The 24,532-nt window shown below is 34.2% G+C and overlaps 1 protein-coding gene and 1 long non-coding RNA gene across 4 annotated transcripts; one reads left to right on the top strand and one right to left on the bottom strand.

Annotated features, from left to right (window-relative positions):
• Window positions 1-196: 196 nt before the first annotated feature.
• Window positions 197-22,945, bottom strand: LOC132909235 (uncharacterized). 3 transcript variants are annotated; one of them, XM_060963937.1, is made up of 8 exons: window positions 22,804-22,945; window positions 9,630-9,891; window positions 7,343-7,596; window positions 5,350-5,423; window positions 5,038-5,145; window positions 3,850-4,121; window positions 1,037-1,644; window positions 197-750 (listed from the first exon to the last, which is right to left on the bottom strand). In XM_060963937.1, exons 1-8 carry the CDS (start codon window positions 22,836-22,838, stop codon window positions 303-305), a joined length of 2,061 nt encoding a protein of 686 aa, XP_060819920.1. In that variant the 5' UTR covers window positions 22,839-22,945; the 3' UTR covers window positions 197-302. The 3 variants fall into 3 exon arrangements, with proteins under 3 accessions (XP_060819920.1, XP_060819919.1, XP_060819918.1); XM_060963936.1 differs by having other exon boundaries at window positions 5,197-5,423; XM_060963935.1 differs by having other exon boundaries at window positions 5,038-5,423.
• On the top strand, window positions 18,529-23,353 carry LOC132909281 (uncharacterized). Its single transcript, XR_009658513.1, has 3 exons — window positions 18,529-19,668; window positions 20,074-20,237; window positions 22,939-23,353. It is a non-coding gene; the product is annotated as an uncharacterized LOC132909281 (long non-coding RNA).
• The last annotated feature ends 1,179 nt before the right edge of the window (window positions 23,354-24,532 follow it).

Genomic DNA, 24,532 nt, shown 5'->3' on the forward strand with positions numbered 1-24,532 from the left:
ATCAATGTTAACATAATTATCAAAATTATATATTATTATTCTATTATGTGGTAGGATAGCATATGTTTATATTACGCAATATGCAGTGATACTATATTAATTTTGTAATGCATATATGCAGTGATACTGTGTTAAAATTACACATATATTACACATATATTTGGAAGAATGAAATATTAATAAATATACTATACAATTTATATTTATACAGAAACTTTATTGTTCTTGATCAGTATATTAAAAAGTACAAAGCCCTTTTAATTGTACATTTAATTTTGTACATTTAATATGTGTTCATTAATTTAGATAGTATTTGTACTATCATACCATGGTGGCATCCAATTTGCTGGAGGTTTTGCTCTTTTTCTAGAAATGGGGAGAGTACCATCAATATTGTAATTTCTATCTGTTTGCCTTCTGCGAATATCATTTTTATTTGTATCAAAGATTCCATTATCCAAAATAACAAATGATTGACCATTAGAGTGTTGCTTGGTGCTTTTACCAAAACTAGGAGAATATGGTCTGATAGTATTATTTTGAAGTACAGAATCTGGTGAAGGATTATGTGTCCTTCCGGAAGACTGAAATGGTGGCGAACGTCTGCGTCGGAAACCTCTGGGTTCATCATCGACATTACAGACATGAAGTCGGTATGTTGGACTAGTTGATCTATCTTTCACTCTGGTACATTCTGGCATATTTACCTGTGTTTGTCTTTGCATATGTGTTTGCGAAGATTTTGAACTCCTATATTGTAATAATATTTGTTTCAATTAGTATATTAATTATAGACAAGCTATGCTTAAATCAAATGTATAAATGTATGTAATTATTCTCTGAGGCATTAGCAATACACTAGACCTTTATATAGATATTGAATTTTACTAATCTTATTGAACATAAAAAAGTGTTACAGTATAATATAGAATTTATAAAATTCCTATTTACAAATCAAACAATCTTTTTTGTATTTCTAGATATCTATGTTAAAATAAATCAAAATTTAAATTCAACGGAACTTTCAAATGCAAACCTTTGGCCACCTGTTGGTGGTTTTCCATAGACATTATCTTCATGAACTCGAGTATGTAGCACTTGGAACGCGTCCTGATCTTGAGCGGCATTTGTGAAACCAAATTGGTCTGCATTATTTATCCAATAATTTTCTTTTCGTCTGGAAGCGCTTAAACTACGATCTCGTCTACGATGCATTCTCAGTTCGTTTTGTAACTGATTCTCACGTTTCGAACAATAAGCTGTCTTATATTCCGGTTCAAGATCAAGATTACCCTCCAAACGTAAGTTGGTCGGCATTTTTAAAGTTTCAACTCTTGGTATATGACCATAAGGAATATATTGGGCCCGAACTTCACTTGTGAACTCGTGATCATGTCGTTTGGGCTCTTGTCTACCGAAACGTGTATATTTCGGAAGAATGTACGTTGATCTCAAGTTCAACGGTGGCTTTCGATATACTGGGTGGTCTCTTTGATAATCTAAATATTTCGACTTGTATTCCGGATCTTGATCAATTTTCGATGTAAATCTGAACGTAGGTGAGGGAGATGATATTTTCGTGCCATCCGCTCGTCCAATTTCATCTTCTGGCTTTACGATTTTAGGTCTCTCCCTTGGAAAATCCTATAAATTGTTAATAATTGTTAATAATTTTGTACGATAAAAATGAGTTGCTCATTGAAAAAGGGGTATGTATCGCATCTACAGTGGCTATGAAAATATTTCTATATAAATATATATCCTAATTTTTCAATTGAACGTTTTTGTATGAGGTTTTATTATATTTCATTCTCATAGTATCAAATTCCTGTAGCCATGTGTGTACCAAATGATACGAAATTTAATATACTTGAATCTAATTAATTATTAAGTAGATAGTATAATAAATACAATGATGTACAAATATATTCTGATTTTTGGTCTTGTTTGTTCGTCCAGTCGCGGGGAGACGCGTCTCCGTTAGGCGCGTCAACGGGAGTCGTAAATTCCCGTTACGATCTACGGATCGACACCGCGAGCAGGGCGATCCCCTGATTTCAGTTACGACAATAGGGGTGGTTATATTGAAATAACTGTAGTCTTCAGTTATCTATTTTTATTTATTTCGCCACTTTTCACAACACTTGGAACGTATATATAAATATGTCGTAATGGATACCGGTTAACGCGATGAATCCCGATATCGTGTGAAACTATTAGACTAGCTTGCCGAATGAGTGCAAGAACCGTCCGAAGTATGTTGACGCCAAGAATCGACTGTCTCGTTGGCGGGAATTGAAGTTAGTGCCTCGATGGCTAGAATTATACTTGAATGACTTGCTTAGTAGAAGAGCAGAGACTTGACTGTCTGCTTAGTAGAAGAGCAGAGACTTGACAGTCTGCTTAGTAGAAGAGCAGTGACTTGACTGTCCGCTTAGTAGAAGAGCAGAGACTTGACTGTCCGCTTAGTAGAAGAGCAGGGACTTGACTGTCTGAGGAGCAGTAGAACAGTTTACTTGACTGTCTGAGGAGTGGAAGAGCAGTCGACTTGATTGATTGAAGAACAGCAGAACAGTTTACTTGACTGTCTGAGGAGTGGAAGAGCAGTCGACTTGATTGATTGAAGAACAGCAGAACAGTGATTGACCCATCTCGTCTTGTTTAGGAGGAAAGCTCGATGTGGGTGTACCCTTGCTGAACCAAGGACGCGGATTCGTTGTTCACACTTTTCGGTAGAATAGTGAGGGTAACGATCCGCGATGCCCATTGGTTTTTGGCCAATATTAATACACATAATGCGAGGAGAAAGTCTCCTGCATATTTGGCTCATGGGTGTCCTTGTTCTTGGGAAAAACCCGCCATTTAACGGGACACATCTGCTTTCCCCGTAATTAACAAGAGAGTGCAATAAACCTAATGACTGTTCAAATGACCATCCATAAACCGAATAATATTTGTATGAATCGAAAGTAAGTTGAAAAGATTCGGTTTATGGTGGTTCCTTAGGTTACTGCAGGTCAGTTTGATGAGAGATAGGCGTCGGCGGTCAGACCGAAAGGTACGTCGCACTGACCGTCTAGCGCGCCGTAACAGGTCTTTTGTAGTGTCAATTAACTCGTGTATTTTAGTGCGTATATGTAATAGGTGGAACTGTGTTATGTATAATAGGTAGAAGTGATATAGTAAAATAAGGCGTTTAATAGAGTCATAAATTGGTCTAACCGCAGCTAGGGTTATACGCATTCGTGTAGGTTCCTACGTCCATTTTTTGAAATCAATTTCAATTATGAGTTTAATGACGAGCCATATTAATGACGAGCAATCAAAATTGCTAAAATATAAGTTAGAGATGACTTGTAATAGCTTATAATGATTATAGAGAGATAAATCTTCTTTCAGATGTATTGCTTACTTATACTTAGATATACAAGGGAAGAATTTTCGGTATTGGAATTGCAAATCTATTCAGATCAAAACAGTGTATTCAGAATAAGATTTAATGAATTTCGAAGCTAAAACTCGTTAGTAATTGCTAGATCGTATATGTTCGAGCAAATTCGTATCTTTATGAACAGATTCAATTGAAATCACTGACACTCTTTTCATCGATACCAAACTTCACCGATAGTAACTTTGACCGATAACAGTTTTGACTGAGAACAACTTTAATTGAGGGGCGGTATCAGTACAGGAAAATAAGAGAGCATTCTTACTTACGTCGGTTTATTATTGCAGATAGTCGATGGCTTTATGGTGACCGGATTAAAAAAGCTACTCCAAGCCCAATTGTGTAAAAGCCTAATTGTGGCGTATGCCCCTTAATTAACAGGACGTAACTATATACTTTACCTTGTACGCGTCTTTATATTCCGGAATTTCAAGCGGTGGACACTTTAGGTCTTCTAACTTCGAGACCAACATTTCCAGTTCCTCGTTTTTTTCCTTTTTCTCCATTAATTTCTTTTGCTTTTTCTCCGCTTCTTCGGCAGCTTTGTTCGATTCACTCGTCAATTGCGGCTCTTTAGTATGAGAATCAATAAAGTTATCTGTGTGCTCAGTACTTTGAAAAAAGGAGTTCCCGGTCTTCAGATGAATTTCAGGTTTTATTGGTCGTGAACGTTCTGCAATACAAAGATAATAACGATACATCCTGTATATTCATCGAATCAAAGATATAAATGCAATCGAACCTCGATTATCAGAACAGACGATTTTGTTGTGATCCTTTCAATGTGTGATATCGCTTTCAATTGACAGACAATTTACGCATCAAATTCTATCAAAACTAATTTCAATTGATTTATTGAATTTACCTTTAAATCCCCAAAAACGTCGATTAATAGAAAATTTGAGAGTTGTAAGAAAAATTGCAGAATAAGAATAAAAATTGAAAGCAATTGAAGGGCTTATAACAAAGACGAACAACTTTTATCCACATTTGTCTTTCCGCAGAAAAGTGTTAGATACTCCAGCATTTAATTTCTATATTGCATCTCAATTTCGTTAAACAAAATATTCATTACATTACATCATTTTTATAATCGTTTCTGTAATTATATCGCAAGAGAATTGTATTTAATTAAATCATAAAGTTACGGATTTCATATCAGAGGCTTTTACAAAATTGATTGACTTTTATTCTATAATAAGTCAAGATATATGTAGGTTATTTTCATGATATCGATTCCATTATACTGCAAGTGGATACTACCATGGAAATCTACAGAATCTTCCGACATAAACAGAAATCGAATATACTTTTATACGAGTGTATACAAAGTTGGATTAAATTTAAGAAAACGTGAATTTTCTTCGAAATCGAATTTTTTAAAAACTGGGCACGCTGAAAAAACGATATGCAGATTCGTAATCAAAGTGTCAGAAACGTCATAAAAACGTTTAATAGGAATCGAAACGTCGGGAGAAGGTTGAAACTTAGACTTAGTGTTGTTTGAAAAATTCCCAACAGCTATGCGTATCATGATTAGTTCGGATAATTAAGGTTCTGTTGTAAATAAATGAGTTTTTCATAATCACCTTTGTTGTTATGTTTTTTAAACACATCGGCGTATTCTGCCACGAAATTAGCCTCTCCATTTAATTTCAAATTAGTGTTCTGCCTTAATAGCTCCGGTCTTCGAATACCTACAAATGGCACATATTTTTCGTGATTTTCCGTGGTAGTTTCAAATTCACCCTCGAGTTTTAAATGCGTAGGCACACGCATAAGTTCCGGTCGGCTAACGTTCAGCCACTGGATGAATTTCTCGCATTTCTCAGTGGTCGTTTCTAAATCGCCTTCCATTTTTAAAGACGTGGGCCTACGAGCTAGCTCGCGCTTATGCTGACCTTCGTAGCCAACGTATGACGAATAGGTTTCGGTATCCGTGTACAATTCTCCGTCATGTTTTAATGTAGTGCCCCTGTTGTAACAATGTAACGTTAAAGTATACATTGAATGATTAAAAGCAACAGAGCGATTAACGCTGCTATTATTTAGCACGACTATAACGGAATGTTTAATTCGTGGTAATAACGTTACGAACGTTGGATGCAACGATTACCGCAAAGTATTGGATCATTCCATAAGTTCCTCTCGTTTTTACCATGGTATTTAGAGCAAAATTTGGAACCTGTAAATATGTTTATAAAAATATGATTACACGTTTTCATAGAACTCTCGTTCTATCACTTCTTCCTATCTTTTTGGCAGAGATACTGTGATACCTTTGTGGTTTTTCAAAAATATGTTTTATAGAATTGAAATTAGAATTGAAAGAAAACAAAATGGAACTGATAGCGTTCTAACTATCGAGACGAAATACGACGTAATTAGAGTACCCGTAAGTGCGACAAAGATATTAAAAACACAGAATGTTGGAAAAACTACGATTACAGACATTGAGAAACAGGAACATGATATTGAAAATTATCTAGAGCGCGTAAATTCCTTGGATGCTGGCAACCATAGAAAAACTATAAATATACCGACGTACTGAAATAATTTCATCGCAATAAAGACGATAATAATGACGATTTTATGCGAACGGGAACAGCAAACGAAAGTGATAACGAAGAGCTGCCTTCTCATGCCGAAACATTCGTGGCATTCGAGAAAGAGCTTTGATGGTTCAAAGAATGTAACTTCGTGCGGTTACTTATGTTGGAAGAATCATGTGACTTTGCAGTCAAGGAGATACAAGATCCATAAATATTTTAAGAATCTGTCAATTGATTTTAATCTGTATTTGAATAAATGAAATTTCGTATCGGAGAAGTGCTTGTTCTATCATTCGAAAATTCCATTATTCGAATAGCTCCGTCTGCCTGTTAGGTCGGATAAGAGAGAGTCTCTACTGGATTTGAACTATCGTAGTAAATAAAAGCTGGAGAAGATAAGTTATTCAGTGAAATTCTATTATCGAAACTGCTCTGTTATGCGAATTGCCTTATCCCTCAATCTGTTCGGATGAACGAAATTCTTACGTAATTTGAATACCGCAGATTCTATTGTAATTTGGATACTGGAGATTTCACTGTACAATGCCGTGAATAATTATCAATTCAACCCTATTCTTAGATCTTTTATAATATTCATTATAATCAAAAGTTGACAAAATCGTTTGTACAGTTTCATATCATAACATAAAATAAAACTGAAGATACAACAAAGAAAAATTGTCTTCTTTCGAAATCTGGAAAAAATGAAATTTTTTGTTAAAATTAGCTGCGAAAAAATATTAAATGTTTGATGGATCTTCTTTTATTTTTTATTACTTCTATTAATCTGTCAGGTATGCTATCCACTAATTTATTTAAAGTTTCGTTTTGAATATTCGTCCACGCGGATTTTATTCTTTTCCTAAGTTCCACAATGCTTTCTATAGATGGTTTCTCCTGATTGTAAATTCTTCTTGCTATAATTCCCCACGAGTTCTCGATAGAGTTCAGATTAAGATTCAACGTTGGCCATGATAATAATTCCTATCCCAAAATTTTGAAATCACTTTTCTGTAGTGGCAATTGTACGAACAGAAGCATTGTCTCATTGAAAAATTCTCTTTTTTTTCTTCTATTTCGGTTATGAAAGGCAATAATTCGCCGTGTAACATCTCCTGATATACTACAGTGTTCGACTTACCCTTTACAAAAACAATTTCGCTTAACATATTTAGGCATGATCGGTGGTTTCTTGGAAACATTGAGGAAATAATGCAAAAAATATGTTTCGAGTTTATAATTATTCATAGCAATGTGTATCAAAAAACAAGTGCCCGGACACGTTTGAGCAGTGTCATCTGCTACAACAAGTGTAATTGTTTGCTTCATAAAATAGTTTTACCTTCTGATCAAAAAAGGTCGTTTAGGAGGATTGGTGTGGCTTGCGAGTTTGGGATTCGTTGCTTCAGTCTCCATCGTTTTATCGTTATTCATCTGCTCTAAAGAAGTCTCGTCCTTTGTATTTTCAATTGGAAGCTCTGTATGTTTCTCCTCTTGTTCTTTGACGCCTTTTTGGTCTGAAACTCTCCTATCCTCGATTGAATCCTTTGTCCGAAAATCTTCGATTCGTTTATTACTTTCCAACCAGGTATTTTCCTACGGTAAGGGGTACATCTATGAATCGGAAAATTATTGCTTAATGAATTGAGAAATGCTCTCACGTAGCTCTGTATCAATTTATGCTTCCTCATATCATTCTGTATGTTCTCTCTTGCTCGCCCTTACTTTGCGAATGTTTTCGTATTATTTTACAGTTATATACGCTATCGTGAAACTACAGCAAGAAGGTTAAATTATAATTATTAATTTCTATTTACGATTATTAATATTTATCTATAGTCTATTAGTACTTATATATATCTACTTATATACTTTTGTATATTTTATACTATTTTCTTACTGATATTTGTAATCCGCTTATTATCTAAACTCGTAATGGACGAAAGCCTAATGCAGAAATTATAATAATAAGAAAAGAAAAGAAAAGAAAATATTTATCTATTGCCAATGCTTGACATTATAGGTTTCTATTAAAAATAAAAAATAACAAATCATTATTTATTAATAAAATAATTAAAAATACTGTTTTCAGCGATAGCGTTATTATTAAGTGATTCTATAAGCAATATTACATTTACGTCAATTTGATGAAATATTGTACAGTAGAATCTCATTTATCTGAACTTCTTTCGTTGATGATGACATTTTATTTCGTTTCAATCGATTCAATGCATTGCTGTCAATCGAATTCACTTATCTGAAGATACACTCCTATTATTTGAACGAAAAATCATAGGTTGCTATGAGGGACATCAATAAACTTTTATTTATACTTTCAGTTATGCGAACTGTGTGCTTGCTGATGGAATCAGATAAATGGACTTCTATCGTAACGAAATTACACCTTTGAAACAACATTATCCATGTTAGAGATTAAACTGTGGATGTTTATGCATTTACGAGAAATTTAGCGATGCAAGAATGCGTAAAATGCACAAGATATTAAAAAAAATATGTAAAATATCAGAAGTATGGTATTCGTTATAAGATTTAGTGAATGAAACAAATCTCTGCTTAGATTTTCCAATTTCTTTAGTTATATTCAAAAAAATATGTATTTGCATAAACATCCGCAGTCTAGTTACGACCTTATATTTTTCAATTGTTATAAATATATTTAAATATTTTATTTGTTCGATTTTTTCGAAGTATAATAAATACACTTTTACAAGGGCGATCCATAAGTTTGTGCAATTTTTAATATACATATTCTTTTATACTTTTTTCTGAATGAATAAAATTATTTGATCTACACGCGTAATATATAATTCTGTGTAGGAGTAAAAAATAACAGTTACTTCTTAAATTTTTATGGAATTTTTATCGATAACCAAAAAGAAAATTGTATCACAGATAATGGTTATCGACAACCAAAAAGAAATTATCTGATATAATGATCATCGGCAATCAAAATGAATTCTCTTATCTATAATGGTTATCGGTAAGCAAGAAAAAAATACTTTCATCGATAATAGTTCTAGGTAACCAGAAACATTTTGATTATCTGTAAGGATTATTCGTAACCAAAATCAGTTAAAGTAATCCACTAATTCCTATACTAACCTACTAATTTTAATATTGCAACTTTTTTCATTCTGCTTATAATCGTTATTTTTGTAAACCTTGAAGTGCTCTTTGACGTCGTATATTTCTTTCGATTAAGTAATTGTAATGTGATTATTTGTTTAGAAAGAAACATGGAAAAATTGGTAATTCACTACTGGGAGCAAAACTTCGAAGCGATAGAGACGACGAAGAAAATTTATAAAAATCTACAGTATAAAATTATATATACATATATTTTCTACAGTACTTTATAGACTACAGAAAGCAGACGAATATCCAATTCTTCCATATTCCTTTCCAAACAAATCATGAGATTCAATACAATGAATTAATCAAACGAAATATACATCACAGTGTTCTTTGACGGCTACAAAATGACATATTACACATGTAAATCAAAGAACTTTATACATTCGAAAAAATAGTACAAAGAAATATATTTCGAATACGCACGAGTAACACAATTAAGAATACAAGTATAAAATTTAAGAACAGATGCTAACCTTTAGGAACTCTTCGCTTCTCGCACGAAAAGCTTCACGATACTCGGACACGTGATCTTCGTTTCCAACCTCGACGTTAAGTCCAAGATTGTCTTTTGGTTGTCCCTGTATACGTCTTCTTCGATAACGAGCCAATTCGTCGACTGTCAGCCCTTCCAATAAGGGCCATTTTTCCTTCGATTTACTCTTTCGATTTTTACTTTTACCCTGCGCTAGCTCAGTGTCCGAGGAGGATTTATTGACCCCGTGGGAGAACCTTTGCCTGCGTGCAATTTTCAACATGTCAGATATTTTGTGAATCCCTGAACGTGCAATTTCCTTCGATCTAACTGGTTAAAAATGTACGATTCTTTTGTTAGCGGTACTGTTCCACGGCTATATAATAATATACTAAGTTGTATATCATATATTTATTCTACATTATACATTATATCTTATTATATATTTATTAGGTCATTTTATAAATGATGCAGTCGTTTATACTAAATATTAGATACCAGTATTTTCTCATATTCTTTATAATTCACTAACTTTTTCTATTACGTTTTCTATCGTAATCATTTGAGACTTCGATAGTAACAACTGCTATCGTTTTAAACTTATGTCTCAGCAAAACTGAATTACTTATAGTGTGACCTAATAAAGTCGTCCTGTTTTTTATATTGTAATATTTATTCTTACTATTACACTGCAGATTTTTATGGAAATTCATATTTTGAAAAAAAAAAGCGAAAAAAGTGAAGCGTCGGTAAAAAATTGTTTTACCTGCCAATTATTTTGGATATTTTTTATATCGTGTGCAATCTTGCACTTGCAAATTTCCTATAAATGCATAAAAATCAGCAGACTATTGTCGCAATTGCATTGTATTTATAACGTATTCGGTACGATACATGTAAAATTGAAATTCCTTGATATTTGTTTAATTGGATGAAAAGTATCTGAGAAATCCAATATTAATGAATATTATTGGATTGTAACGTAAATTACATGTATCGTAATAAATTTAAAAACTCGTTGAATTTACGTTATTGTATATTGTGCATCTATCGTAAGAAGTAATGATCCCTTTTATCTTTTAGACTAACAAAATACCGGCTACCGTTATCACGATGTTAAGTTACATTCTCTAGCGTGTTTACTCCTGCTTGACCGATGCTATCTCTTCTTGAAGAATTGATCATTCAACTTCGTCATTCAACCTACTTTGAGGAAATCGTGTATATTTATTTATAGATTCCATTCAGAAGAACTTGAAACTAGACTCTACAATTGTTCTCTAAAGCTTTTACTTGAAATACAAAATACTAGGCTTAGCTATGTTCATCACTTTTCGCCACACAAATTATACAACATTACCAGTATAACAAATATGTACTGTAAAAAGGGAGGTATTTCTATAATTTTACTTACAAAGGACATTATTCAAATGTGACGCACTGATTCTAATGGAACTTTACAGATACGTGATATAAAATATTCGACACTTATCTTCTTTTATCAACGATTATCCACATTTAGGGTATAAAGGCAGCTATCAAAATTGGGATGGAAAATGTATTTTCTCGAATATATCTAAAACTCTTAGAGGTAGGGCAATTATGCAGATGGATGAATTTTATGTTTTTGGATAGATATAGATTATATTTAGAATATATATATATATAGATATAGAGAAAACTAATAAATTTAGGAAGGTATTTGAGCAACTATAAATTACTTTTATTTTCTATAAAATTATGTACACATCGCAAAAGCCGAGAGTAATTAATACTTAAAACAGTTGATCACACAGAACGATGAAACAAAATTAATAGATTTTGTAAAGAAAAATGATTATTAAAAAATCGTATTTTTTGAATGATCGAAGATTACTGTTTCCTGCTACGTTATCTACGAATCACACGACTCTAGAACAGCTAATATTCAAGACACAGTCGATAACATCCAAACAATAGTGAGTCGCACAAAGTAGCGGACAGAAAAATTTCATGGAGTTTGTGAAAAGAAATATGCTCCACGAAAGATCATATTTTTTAAGTGATCGAGAATTAGACAAAAAATCAAGTGATACTTCTTGCGGAAACGCGACGAGTAGAGATACCGAGAGTGGAAGTCGAGAGGGTGGAGCACCGAGCCGGGTGGATGCCCGGAACGGACTGAAATGTTTCAGCGAAGGGATTGAAGCTGTGGGGCGGAAACGGAGGCGGCGCGGCGCATAGAGGGTAAAAACGTGGAATAGGAAGAGGGTGGTACGAACTACGTGCCTTTACAGAACGAGCCTTGTAGTCGCGACGCATCGATCTACGAAGAGAGGAGTCCGAAAAAGAAATTTCGTTACAGACAGCCTAATGGTTTACGTGCACGGAAGCGTTTAGCTTTTACTCGTACCTCAACGGCGACGTCGTCGACCAACTTTCCTTATCGTAACCTGCGTAAATATTTCGAACATAAGACAACTATTTTAAAACGTGTGTCACGATAATAATGGGAACATAGTACAGTAGAATTTCGTATAACGTGACGATCCGAAGACCGCGCCCTCGTATAACGCGATTGCAAAATTGCTGGTGATTATGTAAAAGAGGGGCACGCCTTGCCAATTTTGACGACCTTGAAATAGTATGCTATCAAGGTCATTATTCTGAACAACTTATCCATATACATGTTACCGTCGCTCAGCGTTAATTTCCGAGATGTTTGCGAAAATCTTCGATAGAATTTATGTTACGATGTTTACGATCATGATTACAGTTTCAATTTGGAGTAAGCGGGCAGATTTTTATGTAGTCCAATCTTAAATTTCTTGATGAGAGAAATAATTATTATTGATTATAGTGGATGTAACTTATGATGGACTGTAACTGATAGTGTAACTGCAACTGTAATTAACGATTGTAATCGATGATTGTAATCAATGATGATAATCATAATAAATAAAAAAAGAAAATGGTTGGGTTATGGGCTGGGCTGGAGTAATATCCTAGTAGTAATATATAAAGTTGTATTTGCACGCAATGCTAACATGAAGTAATTTTCAATGAGTCTATTGATATATAAAATGTTGCATTATGTCTTATCTGTCTTCGTCACGTACATGCTAATAATCAAAGTCAGGTGGTATACAGGTGTACAATCGGTCGGGTGATGATTATACATGCAAAAATAAGTTGAAAAAAAAAAAACATTTTTTAGTTTGAGGCTTCGGTTTCGAGAGAAATGAGTTTGAAAATCAGGTATCCGTGTATTAACTGGAAGGTTCGAGATGTTTAACACTATTCACACTGTATACTAATTCTTTATTAAATATAAGTTTGTAGTAAATATTTCGCGACTTCTATATATAGTTTAGGATTAGATTCAAATTTTGTTAATGCAATTCTGGCAGTAGCGTCTCATTATAATGCTAATGAAATATCAGAATGTTTTACTTAAAATGCACGATACGCACATAAACATTTTTTTATAGTAAACGTACGAATACTTTTGCGAGTCACTGTATGTCTTCTTTCTATATTTATAAATTTAATACTCTTACAAATTTTTATTAGATACTATGGGAACACATTTTCATTTAAAATTACGAGGTAACGCAAAACTCGAAAAATTGTCGAGAAGTTATCCAAGATTTATATCGAACGTTCTGAACTAGAATACTTCCTTAATTGAAAGCGAAAAATGGAATTGTCTATTCGGCAATCGATATCTCAACGTGACCTACAAAATAAGGAACTGAGCGTAATTGACCAACGTTTCTTCGTGATTGGCACACAATTACGCTGCACTTACAAATTGGCCTCGATTCCGAGCACTGTGTCCATTATTGATACAGATTTGGAACATGTCCAGGTGCCTTTAAACCCTAAATGAGATCCTTAGACGTATCTCTATCAATTATCCGTCAACTATCCTTAATAAACTTTCACTTATTAGGTCGTTCGAAAAGTTTCTTGTTTTATAAGAAAATAATGGATGCACAACATTTTCCGTTTTATATTATTTTATCGAATTACGTATGATCCACTTTGTTCTATCAAACTAAAGATCACAACGTTCGACAGATTAGTTTTCATGTTTGTATAATCACATTCAGCCGTCGACTGCCGAAGTGTGAACACGTGTGTGTCTAGTGCCTAGTGCAGTTCACAATACAAGTGACGACCCTTCGTCGAAAGTGAACTGAAATCAAAATAAAACAAGTGTTTCTAAACTTAATAGTGAACAATCAGACTCTCCTAATCTCTAATCCGAATCATAGCCTCTCGACTAGTTATTTCAATTTGAATTAACTAGCTCGAAAATGGCCCAAATATCTGGAACTAGCTCACTCGGACAAAGCTATAACCGCTTTATTCTCCCTCCTCTGTGGCAAAAAGACAAACTATCCCACCTTCCAAATCATACAAATGACAACAAAAAACGCAAGATAGACTCACCCAACAAAAATATAAATATCTCCACTTACAACAGATTCGAACTACTAGAATCCACACACGACTCTATGGATGTAATAAAAACATCACCAAGCCAACAAAAGCAAAAGACTCCTCCTCCAATCTTCATCGACAACATCATCGATATTCAAACAATGATCAAGTCCATCGAGGAAGACATCAACAAAGAAGATTATCAACTAAAAATTAAAAACAATCAGGTTAAAATTCTGACGACTAATCCAAACTCCTATAGAAAACTAACAAAGCTGCTAAAAACCCTGAACGCTAAATTCCACACTTATCAACTAAAACAAGAAAGACCCTTTCGAGTGGTACTACGCAACATTCACCACTTAGACGAACTGAAATACGAACTCCAAAATCTTGGCCATGAAGTTACCAATATCAGCAATATAAGACAAAGAATCACAAAAAACCCACTATCTTTATTCTTTGTTGATTTAAAGCAAAAGTCAGACAACAAAGAAATATATAATATCAACCGATTAATGAATTCGGTAATAAAATTCGAATCACCTTTTACAAAAAAAGAGATAGTTCAGTGCAAAAGGTGCCAGAGGAACGGGCATACGCAAAAATATTGCAACCGCAATTACTGCTGCGTCAAATGTGCAGGTTCTCATTCTACAGATGAATGCACTAAATCAACAGAAACTCCTGCGAAATGTATCCACTGTCAAGGAGACCATCCTGCGAACTACAAAGGCTGCTCAGCTTGCAAGATCCTATATAACAAGTACCCCAAACCCAGAGTAAAGGATCTTACGATTCCAACATTCAGCCCACAAAAACTATCTACTTTTTCAATCTCCTATGCTCAGGTAGTTCAAGGAGTACAAAGTAGACCGATAATCCGTAATGAACGTTCCCAAAATATTCCAGTCCCAGTTCCCAGTCCACAAAGCACGAATAACCTTGATAGGCTCGAAAAATTAATCAAATAACAATCAGAGCAATTTAAAAGCTTGCTATCACTGCTTACACTCCTTGTGAGCAAACTACACTGCGACGTAAAATAAAACCATTACACATAGCTCTTTGGAATGCCAACGGTCTAGCTCAGCACAAATACGAACTAGAACTCTTCTTGAAACAACAAGAAATTGACGTAATGCTCATATCTGAAATCCACTTCACCGATAAAAATTACCTAAAAATAAATGGTTATAATTTCTATCATACCCAACATCCCAGCGGAAAAACCCATGACGGCACCGGAATTATCATAAAAATCGGCATAAAACATTATGAGCTTCCATCATTCCAGAAGGACTACCTCCAAGCCACAAACGTAGCAATAGAAGATTGGCATGGTCCAATCACCACGTCAGCAGTATACTGTCCTCCTAGACATTCTAAGTCTAAAGAAGACTTCGATAACTTCCTCGAAGACCTCGGCAATAGATTCATAGCAGGAGGAGACTACAACGCTAAACATACCCAATGGGGCAGCAGACTTATTACAGTAAGAGATAAAAATCTACTGAACAGTATAAACACCAACAGACTTAATTACCTCAGTACAAATGAACCCACTTACTGGCCCAGTGACAATAACAAACTACCTGACTTATTAGACTTCTTCATATAGATATGTCTAAATCAAATCTTCTGTGGAACTCTCTTCAGATCATTCACCCGTAATAGCAATAATTAACTCAACAATTATTGAAAATCTATCTAATGGCTTTATTCACAACCAACTCACCAACTGACAACTCTTTAGGGAAATTTTCAATCATACAACATCAGCCTCAATTCGCTTAAAAACAAACGAAGATACAGAAGCAGCCGCCGAATACCTAAAACACCAGCATAGTAAACTAGTTCTTCCACATTTATGAAGAGCTTTGACAATAAACACGAATACCCCCACCAAAAAATCATAGAAAAACGCAGACTTAGAAGAATATGGCAGAGTCATAGAACACCCGACGACAAGTGCAAGCTAAACAATGCAACAAGAAAACTCACTAAAACCCTTAGAAACTATAGAAATGACTGTTTTCAAAAATACCTTTCCAACCTATCTCCCACAGCTGACTCTAACTACTCACTATGGAAGGCATCCAGGAAACTCTCGTCCTCCGCTAACAATCCCTCCAATTCGCTGTCTGCAAGGCGGATGGGCGCGTAGCCCTACACAAAAAGCTAACTTGTTTCCCAGTCATCTAACTAACGTCTTCAAACCATATTTCCCCACTACTCCAGATGAAATAACTAAATACCTGCACTCTCCCTTCCAGATGTCTCCTCCCATTGAGCTTTTCTCATCACTAGAAGTCATAGAATTAATCTGTCGTCTAAATCCCGAAAAAGCATCGGGGCATGATCTGATAAGTAACAAAGCCATTAAGGAGCTTCCCATAAAAAGAGATAGTTCAGTGCAACTCGGTTATTCTCATTCCCAAACCTGGAAAACCAATACATGAAACCAGCTATTATCGGCCAATTAGTCTTCTATCCACCTTATCCAAACTATTCGAGAAGACGCTAATGATGCGACTCCTTCCACTCTTAGAGGATCTAAAAACACTGTCAGATCACCAATTCTGTTTCCGAAAGCAACATTCTACGATAGAGCAAATTCATCGTTTAACTCACAAAATCACCCAAGACTTAGAAAAGAAAAAATACTGCACTGCGGTATTTCTAGATATTTAACAGGCATTCGACAAAATATGGCATGAAGGACTATTGTTCAAACTAATGAAAAACCTACCACACACCTACTACTCCATCCTAAAATCCTACCTAACCAATAGATAATTCATGGTAAAACACTTAGACGCTATAACCTCAACATTTCCAATAGAAGCTGGCATACCCCAAGGCAGTGTCCTCGGACCCCTGCTGTTCAACACCTACACTGCAGACTTACCAACTTCGACAGATATAACCACAGCGACATTTGCTGACGATACAACCTTATTAGCCTCACACTCAGACCCGACAGTTGGCCTCCTCTACTCTCCAGCGAGACCTCGACTCTATGGAAGAGTGGTTCCACAAGTGGCGCTTCAAAGTCAACGAAAACAAATCCAGCCACATAACTTTCACGCTACGAAAACAAACTTGCCCACAGATGACGATAAACAATATACCTATTCCAGATAAAGAGTCAGTCAGATATTTGGGCATGATTCTGGACAGAAGATTGACATGGAAACAACATATCTTAGATAAAACCAAACAACTCAAAGCAAAATTTTAAAAATTCTACTGGCTCATAGGCTGACGTTGCAACTTAAACACGCAAAGTAAAGATACACTATACAAAGCCATATTAAAACCTGTTTGGACCTAGGAAATCCAACTATGGGGAACAGCAAGTAATTTCAACATAAAAATTCTTCAACAATTCCAATCGAAAACCTTAAGATCCCTAATAGATGCACCTTGGTACGTCACCAACGAAACAATACATCACGACCTCAAGATACCCACAGTCAAAGAAGAATTATCCAAATTCAGCAATAGATATAGCACAAGAGTTAATAAACAACAAAACCCTCTAATTACTCAACTACTCGACACGTCGGAACGGATCCCCAGGCTAAAAAGACATTACACCTTAGACCTAAGCACTAGATTCAAGTAGAATCAAACATACTATAAACACTTATTAATCATGTCATAGTACCACGCCAGATAAATTTACTTAAAATTCTCTAACGAGAATTGATTGTAAAATAAACGCGAATAAAAAAAAAACGGCCTTTGCCCCGTGGCTCGCCACACGCAAATCCTATTCTTCGGGCAAGATGATCGCCAGATGTCGATGCGTCATTCACAGTGTATGTTCAGCTAGCCTGAGGACCCGCTATAAATCTTAGGATTTAGTTACTGGACAAACAGTCTTTATTTTATCAACCCGCAAATCTGTCACCTACTATGGGAAGATACGGGAGATCTGTTTTCCTCAGGTACTACGCTTCCCGCCAGGAACTTTCTCTCAAGGGCGGCTAGTATCCTTTTCTAACCACCAACATAGAAATTAACCAATTAACAGCAACGTCCATTTCCCTCACCTTCCGAGCGGAGGCTTTCCTCCACGAATCTGATGATCTCGTACCCTTAGACACACCCCATCATAGTTTTCCTCTGCAGCGTCATTTCTTGCAGTCTCATTAGTCAGTTATCTACTGTCAGTACGATCGGTGAATAATCCACGTTTCAATAAAGAGTTAGTCAAGTAATCCTTGTATCACGAGAAGTAAGTCGAGTCCGACTTAGACTTTGGAGCAAAATACATCTGTTATCCCGTTGACCGCGGATTCGTTATCGAACCTAAGGTCATTGTCATTAGTGTCTAATTAACGTGGCCCCTTGCCAATCTTGTAACATCCATACTGTTGTTAATGTTAATAAATGCTACCTCGATTGTGTGACAACGATGAATAATTCCGGTGAAGATTCATTACACGTCCCTAACCCTAATCTTAACGATAATCCGACATATAAATATCATCTTTGAAGAATGAAGAAACAGTCGACAGCTATGTGTTGCATATAAAATTGAAATTTCACAAAAAGTAGATATGCAATATCTACAGTGCAGTCTGAGCCATCGACATTCTTTCTCTTTTCCAATCACGTCAGAAACAGCTCGCCGCGATTAACCATCAAACAAGAGGCCACCTGTCGTTTTTCATTCCATATATCGACCGATAGATTAGAGCGGGCGCGTCCTCTAATCGCAATCGAGCCTCATTCCCCTTTCAGTGTTAACGGGCACGTGGCGAATAAAGTCACGAGTAGCTAGGAGCAGTTCTTGTTCGAGATCGTTTCGTGTGCCGAATTATCGCAAGCGTTCAACGAGGAACGCCACCTCCGGAGCGGCGATGTAACCTCGTGACCCGAATTTCGTACGTTGTACGGAACAACGAATTTTGCATACACCGACAAATAAATGTCCGTGACGCGTTGACGTACGCACACGCAACTCCGCCAGTAGAATTGGTCAGTAATTTTGCCGGTTCGCGTGATTCGATCTACGGATGCATTTTACCAGCAATGTTTGCACGCGAATCTACTTTGAAAAAGTAAAGAGGCCACGTGCTTTAGAAACCTTCCCTTAAAGGAGCGTTTAGGCCGAACGAGCAGAAGAACATAGAGCGAGAGTATTCGCGCTTGTATTCGTTTAGCGTGAGCAGTAACCGAGCAATTTGTTCGCAAACATATTTATATTTCTGTTCCTCTTTGCTTTAAATGCTAACTGATAATTTACAGTTTGTTCGATACACGAACATTGGGGTAAGAGTGACCGAGAAATGGGACTTTTTTGGATTTCAGTTTGGTAACTTAGTGATGATTTGTAATGAAACATCGATTACAGAACATTTTTAATTCGTGCAGACAATTAGTCTCAGATACAAGGGGCCAAACTGTTGAATTACGCTTCCAGTTTTGTTCCTTTCACGTTTGTTAAAAAGATCCCAGGATAATGGAAGACGTCAATCAACTGTTGGCTGTGTTGCAGTTACATTGAGACACTTGTATGGTTCCTTAGATATGGTCAAATATCCGTGGGATACATATACTCAATTCCAATATATGTATATATGTAATAAATAATTCTGGTACGTACGGTCTGGTTAACGTTAATCTTATATTATTTCAAATGTTGTTATATTGTTTTAACGAACTTATTTTCCACCGCCAAAATTCTAGCAGCTTTCAAAGTTAATATGGGTTTAATCAATGAAAATAAAATATATTGAATTATCTCTACGCATATAAAGATGATCTTTATTATAACATTCCTATTTTAAAAAAGATATTTCTTTGATTTACATTTGTTGAAAGCTTCACTTCGTTTCAATACGATATGATTTTTAATTATTTCCATCACCTAAATAAATATTAATATTTCCGTATGAAAATTGTCGTTTTTAACATAATCACGTAATTCAACTAGATTGTTTAATATTTACATATTTAGAATCTAGGTAAGAATTAATTATACGTGTATTTGTAATTTGTAGGTCATTTGCTTAGTTCTTACGATTCAAGAATTAAAAGTAGGACTGGGGCAATCAAAACCTTGAAACCTCAAAACCTTACAACTGTTCTAAACCCAAGACTTTGTACTATTTTGGTGCTTCGAAACTCTCATAATCCAAATAAATAATAATTTATATAAATCAATGTAAGTAATACAACTATATTACTATAATATTATATCTATAATAATTATATAATATCTATAATATACATATGCGATTTTTTACTATAATTGTTAGTAAATCAGTATTTAAATCCCATTCGTCTAATTATATCCATAAAAATATGAATTTATATAAATATCTCCAGTTTATTTATTTAGTATTATAATATTTATCATAGGACTATATGTATTATATATGTATGTATACTTTGATCTTTTCAAACTTCTTAGAAGTGTGGAAAACTTAAAATTCTAAGTGGAACAGGAAACAGCAGGAAAATATAATACTTAATAAGTAGAAAATATTATAATAATTATATAAATAATAATTATTAAAAATTTTAATTGTCTATAATATAAATTTAGTTCCTATAAATAACTCATGAAAATATTAAGACAATATGAATTTATTTTTATTTAGCTGATAATAATCTAAGCTTGGTTTTAGACTTTGAGATTTGTTATAATCATTTATATCAAGAGAGAAATATTTGATTTTCTGAAAAAAATGCTACAGTTTTAGTTCCTGATAATATAGATACTCTTTAGAAGAAAAAGAAAGTAGAAACATTCTGTATTCAAAAAGTTCGAGATCTTAGAAACAAAGTTTCGGATTTAAGTTTCGCGAATCGAATAATCAGATATCGACCCATCTCCAGATAAAAGCATACTTGTTATAAAAATGGCCGAATCGATGCAACCATTTAACTCTCACTTAGATGATGAATAGCCAAAGTGTAAGGGATGCTTTTAGCCAAGACAGGATATTAAACCTCGATTCGAATCTATGGACGATCATTATCAGTTTTCGTTCGAGCCTAACATTTATCATCCTAAATTCTTTAATGTAATCGACTACGTTCTAAAGTAATTCAATCAATCAATTAACAAATACCTAAAAGCAATTCGATACACTATTACTGTAATTAGGTTGCAAGGTAGTTTAGGATATCTGTGCCAAGCACACCTCGTGCATTTAGGTCTCTAGTTTTAGAAATCATTTCAAATTTACTCTCCTTTCGTGACAGAAGTTTCGATCTTTATAAAAGCACGAATCTACCAACCATAAATTTACATTGTAATGCAGGGATGCCTATGAAACTCTCAATTTACATATTTAGAGTGTACTGTAACTGAAATTCCCTTTAAGTCGATCTCTATTAGAATATTAAAAAATCCTTCACTTTCTATCGTACCGTTAGGACAACCCAAAATATTCGATTGAAAGTGAAAACAGAGAAAACGTAATGAAAAAAGATAAAAGGATTATCAACGTCTATTCTCATTTGCAATATTTTTCAGTCAATTTATATTATTGAATTTTATTTTTTATCACTGCGGTTAAAAAAATAATTCCAAAAATTTACTTAATATCTTTCCTCATTACTATTTTCTGTTCCACTCATTAATTCATATTTTTATGAATATAATTGAAATACTGGAACTTAAATGGGGATTTACTAAATATTATGACTGTTATTTTTTAGATACTATTGCATATTACGTATACTCTAAATATTTCAAACTTTATAAGTTTTTATAAATGCACAAATTTCCGCAGTCTGATGAAATTCCTACGAAGCTCATATTTTATGATTCCTCAGACTGTTATCTCCAAACGTTCCGTTAATGAAATCTAATACTCTTCAAACGTTTAGTTACTGAAACCTGATGAAATTCTTCAGTGATTATTTCTGCTACGAACAAAGATCTTTTTCTCAAGTTTTGCCAATTTGTTTTTTTCTAATTAAAATGTTCTCCATTAATTTCTTAATTATTTTCTTCTGTATAATAAATGACAATTTTGATTCTTCTATATTTACTTTATACGAAACCGATTTAACTTTACAATATTATATTTTATATTTATATTATTGTATAATTAAACTGTGGATGTTTATGCATTTATGGAAAATTTAAACATACAAAAATGCACAGAATGCACATAATGTAAAAATACATAAAATACTCAAAGTATAACATTTATCCTCTAACCTATATTCATATATCCTACTGTAAGAAATCCTGTTCCTTTAGTTGTATTCATAAAAATGTGAATTTGCATAAACACTCGTTGAATCATAACTAGAGTACAGATATTTATGCAAATTCACATCTTTATTATAATTATTTATAATAATTATATTATTATTTAAAAAATGGAAACTAGACAAACATTTCATTCATCTACTAATTGTAAGTATTATAACTACATTTTTTATATTTCGTACATTTGTGCTTATTATGTGTATTCTGTGCATATTTGCATTTTCAAATTTCTCATAAGTGCATAAAAATTTACAGTCTAATCATAACATTTTCCATTTCAAAAACTTCAATATTCTCAGTCAGTTTAATACCATCGCGTTTGGTCGAAGACTTATTGCCAGCAGTAATATAACTTCTTAACATCTCATGTATTTTCTTTCAATGGCCCTATAAAATCTATAAATAGCTTACGAACGGTGTCCTTAGCGGTTCGTTAAACCTTGCGAGTTCGATAGCCTGCAATTCGTTTCCCGCCTAGTCAAGTTGACGGAAATATTACCTTTTGCCAGAACGGTCGCTTCTACCCCCGTCCATTGCATCCTCCTATCCAATCAGCTTCCGGTTCTCGAGTCTATCACGTTCGAATGATCGTTCTTCTGATTGTAAATAGCTTATCGAAAGCTGCTGTGTCTAGGTGCTAGCGAAACGAAATCGATTGATGACTCGACCGCACCAGATCCTTCTGCTGGCGTGACTGGCTTTTCGGGCAAGATGTTAATGAGAAGGTGCCGGTGATACACCTGCGCAGCTGCGGGCTCGAAACGCTCGACCGACCGGGCGCTAGATGGTGTAAAGAAGACGACCACCAGCGAGCCCAGTCGTAGCGCGCTGTCCGGCCGGATTGCTTTTCGTAGAATTCCACAATCACTGGATTGCACCAGGGCGTAATAGCATGCCCTATCGCAATTTCCACGTAGATTCTCCAGTTCTTGGGAATTTCAGCTGATTAACAGGGAATTTTGTATTAGTTTCTTTATCTATTTTTTGTTATATGCATAGGTTATAGGAACTGTTCACAATTGTACAATAAAAATGAATAGCAAAAAATACATGATGTAGAATTGATATAAAAATCGATTTTAAAGTTTTGTAAACTAATCTGTGCTAATACTTTTGTTGCTATATATTACATACAATACATTCATATACTACATACATATCAGTTACATTTGAAGTTGAAGTAGAGTTAACTCAAAAAATTTGAAACGATTATTTTTAAAAGAAAGTTACCTTTGAAATAATTGTTAAATTTTATTGAATATTCTGTGTAGGCTTCACATTCAGATAACAGAGAACAGATTATTATTCTTGAAATATGTATAGAACCGAAAAGCTGGAATATAAATTAGTATATATACATAACAACTACCTATGTGATTGTAGAATTCCATTAAAATTGAATTTTTTACTGCTTGAAAAATAAAATATTCATTTGTAGTAACAATACGATTTTACATATTATACATACGATTTTTTCTTTGATTTTTCTTTGGTGCTTCATCAGATAACTGATTATCATCAATCCTATACGCAATCGTTATTTGCATAAGTATTAATGACTTTCCGTGACATACATGCGATATAAACTGAAGTACGAACGCTGCACGTTCAGAGCCATTGTCAAGTACATCATAATATCGATTTCAACAACTAATCAATGTATCGCAGTTATATGATGGTTATACGTAAGTACTTACCCATGTACTTAAACCTCCTTAACTTACTTTTAAACAAAGTATTGGGAAACATAATTTCATATTAAAACATGTTTGGTTATGTAATTATATTGATCCTTATATAAGTACATTTATATTTGTGTTAGGTTATATATGTGTCTGTATAGTAGGCGACCACTCAGTTTAGATCAGATTAGAATTGAGTTTCTTAACTTAGCTGATCTGAATTTCTTAACTCTAATTCTACGAATAATAGTTTCAATTTATATTCTATACCTTTCTCAACGCCGCTGATAGCCAATTGAGGGTTGATATAGGTTAGTCAAGCAATATTTATTTTGTTATGCTATTGATATTATGTTTCATTCATACAATAATTGTAGTAAAATGATGTTTCAAACAAAATTTTAATGTCTAATATCTGTAAAATTATATTTTATTCAAATTTGAATATGTATGTTAATTAAATAAAATGCTGTTCACATTATATTCTCTGCTATTATTATGTACTTATAACTTAATACACGGCTGGGTTCAAAAATTTTGCGGGAT

The sequence above is a fragment of the Bombus pascuorum genome, chromosome 7 (genome assembly GCF_905332965.1).
Source record: "Bombus pascuorum chromosome 7, iyBomPasc1.1, whole genome shotgun sequence".
Lineage (NCBI taxonomy): Eukaryota > Metazoa > Arthropoda > Insecta > Hymenoptera > Apidae > Bombus > Bombus pascuorum.

Excerpts from the sequence above, each read along its gene's own strand:
- LOC132909235 (XM_060963935.1), bottom strand. The coding sequence starts at position 22,838 with ATGGACGGGGGTAGAAGCGACCGTTCTGGCAAAAG. Across the intron at positions 7,597-9,629 it reads GAAGCGAAGAGTTCCTAAAG|GAAAATACCTGGTTGGAAAG; the intron begins GTTAGCATCTGT and ends CCCTTACCGTAG. Across the intron at positions 4,122-5,037 it reads TAAAAAACATAACAACAAAG|AACGTTCACGACCAATAAAA; the intron begins GTGATTATGAAA and ends TTTGTATTGCAG.